Below are 8,172 nucleotides of genomic sequence, written 5' to 3'. Positions count from 1 at the left end.
ATCATCATGTGAGTCCATCTTAGGGTCCCATTGGTCAGGTTGGGGCCCACTGCCCTATTCAATAAAGATCTTCTTTGTTTTGATCACAACAACCTAATTACTCCCTTCTTTTATCCCTACTTAATAACAAGTTCCACATTTGTGTTCAAGACATTTTCTTGAAGTTGTGTCAGTGGCAGGCCCGACAACATCCACACCTTCCCACCAACAAGCCATGTTGCTCACTGAACACAATGTTGGGGTCTAACACACAGCCTCCCTGTCCTTCCAGCTGATGATCCACAGGCTTCACTGGAGCCATCACACCGACTTCCTCCTCTTGCCAAACACGTTGTTGATGAGTTTGGCCATAGACTTGGAGCCGCTGTAGCGTCGGCGGTCAGCTCTGTACTTCAGGTGCTCCATCACCTGTCGGATGAGCTGTGTGAAGAGGTTGGCGATGTCCTGGTAGCTCTCGGCCGCCGACACCTCCTGGAAGTAACAGTGGTTCTCCTGCGCCAGGCCGCGGCCTTCGTCCTCAAGTACCTGCCGGGCGTGGCACAGGTCCCGCTTGTTCCCCACCAGACACACAGGAACCTCCATCTCCCTGAAACAGAGACAAAAGAGTCGACGTAAAGAGAAATTGATTGATTGATTATTTATTTAAGGCTCGGAAAACACATTGAGGAATAAGACCCTCATTGACAATGGTGCTGAGGGTACAATGAAGAGTTAATACATTGAAAGAAAAAAAAAAAAATAAGAATGAAATAAATATGCATATATATATATACAGTACAGTAATACAAGGGGAAAGGTCATAAACAATCATTTTTGACGATTCAATAAATACTACGGTTAGGTCAACTAACAGTGTGAAGCAAGAGACATATATAATACTGAATTACAACATTTAGGTAGTCAATTCTTTCTCACATAATGGTGGGCAAATATAAATAAAAAGCAATAGATCCACATACTGTATATTTACATTACTTTATTAATATTTTTAGTTTTATTCGTTACTTCTTTATATGTATATCCGTGTTCTACTGATCAACAATAAAAATAACAGACCAATACATTTTTCTTCTGTTCTACTCTCTCAGTTTATCATTGACCATCACTGGCTTTAATAGCCTCCTTTCTGTGCTATTCTCTAATTATAAATGCTATAGACTCTTTCTTCCTCTTAACACTACTTGTTTACTACCTTCACTTATGTCCTGGTTTGCTGCGAGTGCGTCATTCGTCTCCATGAATCCTTTATCAGTTTGTCTGAGCTGGTCAGGACTCCCAGCATTCCTCAAACTCAAAACAGCATGAGGATCCCCATTAAAGGGAAAGTAGGGCACCCATACCATTGTTCTGTTTTCCTATGGTGTTTACAGTTCACCCGTCTGGGTCGTGAAAATACTTAGCATTTCTTGTTCATTTGAAGAAGATAAACGGACAATCATCACATAAACAATTTGAAAATCCTTGTATAAATTCAAAATGGCACAAAAAGCAAACTAAAATGAAGACCAACACTTTTCTAGCATTGTTTAAGATTTTAACCCAAATCTGAATATTTTAAGCACAATTAGGCACAAATGTCACTGGCAAATTTGAGGAACTCCTTACAAAAACTATCAGGCCTCAGTGAAGGACACGCTTCATGTTCGCCTGCAGTGTCAGAGCATCCCCCACACTTCCTGGAAAGCGTTCTGATCCACAATGTTTCAACTTTCTAAGACCAAGAACCAGAATTTGTTTTATATGTGTGGATCTACAGTTTATATCTATGGTTTGATTCACCCCATGGTAACATACCCTCACTGTGCTGATTACTGACCCCTTGCAGTGGTCGATTCTATCCTCCCGAATCTGCCGCAGGATGTCCTTGGCGTCGATGAAGGAAGTGCGATCATTGATGTTGTAGACCACCACAAAGCCGTCGGCCCAGTCCACCGGCTCCTCCAGAATACACCTGGCCTCCGAGCTCTGGATAGGACAACACATTCTCTTACTCTGGAATCACGCTGACCAGATGGTTTTTTTCTTATTCATCCTTCCCTCATGGGTGTAAATCAGGTTTTACAAAACATTAGAAAAACGTGTTCAGAGTAACACAAACTATAGCCTTCAAACTGACCACAACACTGAATCAACACATCTCTGCAATGAACTCTGGGAATGAGAGGGGGATTTGTTTCAGGACAGCTATACATATTTCAAGAAAGAAATTATTCAGAATGTAATAAGTTCTTCCCTGACACATACTAAATCATTCCACTAAGTCGCATGGCAATCCCTCAATACTTTTTTTGCATAATCCTGCCAAATAGCAGACAAAACAAAAAGATTACCTCAGTGGCGGCGGTAATAAAATGATAACAAAAATAATCAATGACAATGTACACAAGTGATATTCTAATAAGACATAATAAACTTACCACTGTAAGACTTACATGGTGATGTGGAGGTCATGCAAACAGAGGGAGAGTTAAAATGGTACCTGGTGAAAGCAAAATCAATGGTGCCAAAAACCAAGAGAGTCAGAGGAAATATGTCTGTGGACACTTCTGGTGACCTTGAGGTGGAATAAACAGGACAAGAGGCTCAAAGACATGTCTGAGCCCTCAAACAAGGATTCCTGCGCTGCACTGTAAAAACCCTCTCATCCCTCTATCTTAATTGACTTCATACTTCCTTTATGCGGTACAGGTCAGAAGGCCAGGGCTCTGATTCCTTGTTACAGTGAGTTTCACCGGCAGAGACAATGATCAGCTCTTGTTCTGCTGAGCCTCGGGGTATTTCAATAAAATACTACCTCCGTAGTAAAAAGCCTCTCAGTTCTTTTGTCTGGTCCAAGGAGGAGTGAGCATCAAGGCTCTTTTCTTCAAAGGGACAACCACTGGTGCACGTTGCCTCAGGATACTCCCATAAACCCTCTGGATTCACAACTTTAAGTGTTGCTTTAGTCGCACACGTGCCAGGCCAACGTGAACACCTGACCACGGTTCAGTCAAGGTCACGTTCATGTGCTGCAGCTTCCCCAGCAAGCTGAAAACCAGCCAGTGTTTTATTATGGCTCTGTGAAATCCTGAAATTATTATGTTTTCACTACAGCTGAATGGATTCTGGACTTGGAGTGTAGGAACTCCTGGCCCTGAGAGCTCAACACACGACAATAAAACAAAACACGTGCAAATAGGCACACCACATGCAAATGGAGAAAACATTTCACAAAACATGAGCGGCGAATACAAAATGCATTGCAAATACTCACAACAACTATGAAATCCTACAACTTAACTAAATACTCACAAGATAATAATACTCACATCATTAAAATACTCACAACGCAACCAAATACTCTAAAAACTACTAAATACTCACAACAAATCCAAATACAACCCAACTAAATACTCACAACAACACAACTAAATTCTCACAACGCAACAAATACTCACAACACACCCCAAAACTCACAACAAAACCGAATACTCACAACATGACCAAATATTCACAACACAAACAAATACTTACAACAGCCCTAAATACAACATGAACAAATAGTCAAAACTCAGAAAATCCTCGCGAAACAACAAAATACTAACATAAAAAAGAACTAACACCAATGCAGCAGGAAACCAAGGAACTCAGCAAGTTTCTAGAGCCACTGCAGTTCTGCTTTTTTAATAAAAAGCTCAAAAACATATACTTGTGATGAACTATCTGAATGTTTGTCTGGGTTCTAGCCTCATGGGATGGGTTGAAGATGTGTTGTACCTGAGAGCAGGGGTCAAAGACCTCCAGGTTCAGCTGCCTGCCATCGATGGAGAGCCTTTTATGGTACAGGGAATCTGTGATGGGGAGGGAAACTGTCAAACATATAGTAACAATTATCATAATAATTATAATAACAAAGAATGGATTCATGTCACAATTCCACATGAATCAAAATAATCTGCTTGGTTTGTATTTGATGAGTTTATGAAAGAACTCTGAGAGGTGCTTGTATTGGAATTTGTGTTCTTGGATTTTGATAATATTCACAGGAAATGAGGTTTGAAATGATGCCAAGAAGGTATTCCTGACTCTTGATGGAATAGTTCGAAATTTTTGGCCATATTCCACAAAATTACAATATTTTCGTTGAAGCCCGATAACGCTCAAGTATAATTTAGATAAACTCTGTTCTCCAGGTCCAACAACAGCACTCATCAAAGAACCGCTTAGTCAAATTTAGAAACACTTACTGGTGTCCGAGGCATATTCACCGATGAAGCGCCTGGTCAGGAAGCGCACAAGGACAGCTGCAGGAAATGATGGACAAGAAAAACCACAAAATGATCCATCGCATCATTTCACTCTCATCCCTCACAGGTGGCAGTAGCAACAGACACAACATGGTGCCAACAGTCTCTGGGATTGCAAAGGGGAAACCTCAGTGAGCATATTTGGCAAACTGAAAGGTTGTATTCCCCCCCCTCTGCTTGGCCTCCAGACAACTGCACTGACAAACGACTGTCTCGCCCACTTTTGGTCCCACAGACAATCAGTTTCAATTAAAGGCTGAAGTTTCACTTGCTGAACTCTGAAGTGCATGTGGCGGATGGTGGACCCGGCCCTCTGGAGAGATTATACAGAGGTTATACTTGGGGAAATTCAAATGTGGATATGGCGCAGCACATTCACCATGCATGTACGCTGGAAAACAACACTTAAAGACACAGTAGGGATTCATTTTGAGCCGTCTTCATACTGGATCATCTTGTTTTATAAAGAGGAAATTTAGAGATTCTCATTCACACTTTAATTTCCCCTCCTTTGGATTACTGCAATTCTCTCCTTACCTGCCTGAGCCAACAGACTCTGCATAAGTCTCAGTTCATTCAAGTGCCCTTACTAAAAGAGAGCATATTTTTCAGATTTTAGCCCCTTGTGTTTGGCTTCTGGTTAATTTGAAAAATGATTTTAAAGATCTTTTGATACACGCCCTTTCTGAGAGACACTTTCTCATGGCGACTTCAATCATTTTATAAAGTTTCAACTTTTTCTTGTTTTCACTCTGTTCTCATCTGCATCTGTGTTCGTGCTCTAATTCTGTGTGATCTTCAAATTGCTTTTTAATCTATTCTTATTTCTTCCTATTGTTTGCCTATTGTAAAGCCCCTTGTTACTGTGGATGATTCTATACAAATACAGTTTATTAGTGTTATAAGTAGTATTTGTATTATTATTAGTGTTATAAGTAGTATTGTTATTAGTATTAGTATTTATATGATCAACTGATGTATTTGAAAGCAACAAGCAGAAGATCAGGGAGCAGAAAAACTTGAAGTACACACAGCTTCCAGAGGCCAACGCATCACCACAGTAACAGCTCTGCTTCACTGCCAGGATGTGAGGATGGAGACGTCCCATTGTTTTATGAAGCTCTTAGAGCCGGGCAGTCTTAAATCACAGTGACTGAACACTGATAAATGCAACAGCACCGCATGCAGCACCCCTCAGCGACTTACACTACAGTGAAGGAGCGCTCACATTAACCGTCACAGGTCTTGTAAAATAAGCTGGGGGGCGCCTGGGAGGTTGTTTGGACAAAAAGTACTGTTCAAGGACAGGTGATTGTGTTTTCATTGTTTTTTTTTCTGTCTGTTTGCCGGACAACGCACAAAGTAATGAGTCGTTTTTCCTGCAACTTGTCAGTGAAAGGGTTGATCTATGTAATTACAACATAAACAAAACCACAGGCAGTTTATTTTAGATCTCCTACAGCAGACTGGTCATACAGATACATCGAATTTTCCATTCTCCAACAATGAAATCAGCCGTGTCAGATGAGTTTGAATAGAGATTCTCTGGAAGCACAAATGAGCTCATTATTTCAATTAAACCTCAGTGAATGGAACCAATAAACCATAATTTCCTCGTGGTTATGCAAAAACAAAACCAAAGCTCAGTGAAAAGAAGCGGTGGAGTTTGTTACTACATGAAAAATTTAACCCTCAACCCTCTAAAACCAAGTTAATCTAAAGAACTGTCCTTTGAGAGTGGTAGGAGAAGATGTAGTAACTTCTGGTGTTTTCCAGTGTATGAGTAATATCAACATGGTTCAGACTGGGAAGTTACAATTATTTATTTATGTATTATCTTTATTATGAATCTGAATTCATTAGTTGATTAATTGTTTATCTGATTGACAGAACTTTAAATCCCCAATGACAACCTTCCCAGCTGCTCTCTTGTTATGTTTTTATTTTTATTTATATGTCACAGACATAATGTGTCTTATGTTGCTTTTATATGTGACCTTCACCCTGATCTGTGGAGAACAGCATTTCACTCCCGTGTATGCTGTAACTTTTATTATGGAAGTGACAAATAAAGCTGAATCTGAATCATAACAAACAGTTCTCAGTGAGTTTTGTCTGAATCATAATAATAAGACGCTGAACTTAAGCTGTTTTCTCCTCTGTTTAACTTATTCTAACACACACTGTGAAAACAGAGCATCTCTGACCTTCAGTTTCAATTCATCACAAAGTATCTGAATGTCAGGTAGAGTTTAAATAATTAGTTGAATGATTGATTATCTGATAAAAAGGCAAACATTCTCTAACATTGTCTGATCACAGCTTCTCCAATGAGCAATTTGTTATTTCTATTTTGATGAAATATTTCTGCATTCTGAAGTAGTTGATTAATCGACTAAACAAAAAAATATCCTACAAATTGGTCAATAATAATTATTGACAAATATTAATTAGTTTCATGACTGAAATGTAACCTTCTTTCAAAGAAGATTATCTTGTAAATTTAAGATGATTGTGTATTAATGCAACTGATTTGATGAAAACAAAACTTCCTCTTTAAACCACTCTTAAAGACATTATCTTAAACTTAATCAACCCAGATTTAGTATATCCTGCTAAATTACTGCAGGCTAAGTGATTTCAAAAACTTTCTTTTATTCAAACAAATAGGTAAAAGCCTGAAAAAAATATTTATTGTACTGTATAAAACACTTTCCAAGACAAGAATAACATTTGGAAAACACCACTGACTGTACGGCAAAGAAAGTAAACTGCATCCTTTGTACAATCTGGGGTTCCTCAGGTATTTATTCTCATTTGCTGTTTGGAATAAGAACCACTTGCAGCCACTCACCTGATTTCCCAGCCCCCTGGCTTCCCAGCAGGGCCAGCTTGATGTCGTTCATGCCTGCGCTGTCAGGTCCTCAGCTGGCACTATGGCTCTGTGTTGTGTCTGCTATCTGGGTTAGCACACTAAGCGCTCCCTACAGTCCAGGCTGGATGGGAGTGCAGGACGGCCCCCCTCTCCTCCTCTTCAAAGGGCTGTTTCACATTTTAAAGCCAGCAGAAGGAGGGAGGAGGAAGAGGAGGAGGAGGAAGAGGAGGAGGAGGGAGAAACAAGCGCTCTGACTGTGTGCCAAGCGCTCTCTCTCTCTCTTACTCTGTCTCACACCTCTCTTGTCTCTGTTTTCTCTCCCACGTCTGCACTGAACATACTGAATATAACCCTTCCTATTTTTCACCCCTTAATCCCCCTTTTTCCCCCCTCCTTTATTCGCTCTCTTGTGCCTCTTTATCACTCTTTTCTGCTTTCTTCCACCCGAGGTTACTCAGAGGTCATGAGTGACTGAACCTATTGTGCTGTTCAAGCTTCAACACTGTAACTATGGACATTTACAGAGAAAAACTATGGAGGCCCATTACTTACAGGAAAAGAGAAGAATAAACGGATGAACTTTTGGAATGGCAAATTTGAAGGAAAAAAAATGGGGAGTCACAATTATCTGAGATCATTTGTCTAAATCATGTGAGACTAATTCAAATTAATATTTTTTGGGGAATTGCCTTAATACTGAAAACGTCTTCAATGACTCAAGGCTGGTATTAACTTTATAAACAGTCAGTCACAACTGTCGCCTAAACCTAAACTCCAGTCCAGACTTCTATAAAATGTGTTTTTCATCCAGGTGATATAAAACGAACTGGATCTTTCTTTCCTCGGGTGGTGGAGGGCTTGTTGACCTCTCTGTAATTCGATCTAGTAACTTCCTGCTGATCTCAGTGATAATAATGTTCTTGCTTCAAGGAAAGTCAATTCAGTCGAAATTGGCCAATGTGTTTTCATGAAGCCAAGGCAGTGATACGATGGGGGAAAAATGTTGATGAC

The 8,172-nt window shown here is 40.0% G+C and overlaps 1 protein-coding gene across 1 annotated transcript; it reads right to left on the bottom strand.

Annotated features, from left to right (window-relative positions):
- Nucleotides 1–300: 300 nt before the first annotated feature.
- Nucleotides 301–7,192, bottom strand: rerglb (RERG/RAS-like b). The gene is made up of 5 exons (XM_061077198.1): nucleotides 7,141–7,192; nucleotides 4,227–4,283; nucleotides 3,757–3,830; nucleotides 1,813–1,965; nucleotides 301–582 (listed from the first exon to the last, which is right to left on the bottom strand). Exons 1-5 carry the CDS (start codon nucleotides 7,190–7,192, stop codon nucleotides 301–303), a joined length of 618 nt encoding a protein of 205 aa, XP_060933181.1.
- Between the last annotated feature and the right edge of the window lie 980 nt (nucleotides 7,193–8,172).

Source organism: Limanda limanda, chromosome 8 (genome assembly GCF_963576545.1).
Source record: "Limanda limanda chromosome 8, fLimLim1.1, whole genome shotgun sequence".
Classification (NCBI taxonomy): Eukaryota; Metazoa; Chordata; class Actinopteri; order Pleuronectiformes; family Pleuronectidae; genus Limanda; species Limanda limanda.
This window is presented reverse-complemented; position numbering and strand designations above follow the sequence as displayed.

Excerpts from the sequence above, each read along its gene's own strand:
- rerglb (XM_061077198.1), bottom strand. The coding sequence starts at position 7,192 with ATGAACGACATCAAGCTGGCCCTGCTGGGAAGCCAGGGGGCTGGGAAA. Across the intron at positions 1,966-3,756 it reads TCTTTGACCCCTGCTCTCAG|AGCTCGGAGGCCAGGTGTAT; the intron begins GTACAACACATC and ends TGTCCTATCCAG. Across the intron at positions 583-1,812 it reads TCGACCACTGCAAGGGGTCA|ATGGAGGTTCCTGTGTGTCT; the intron begins GTAATCAGCACA and ends TGTTTCAGGGAG.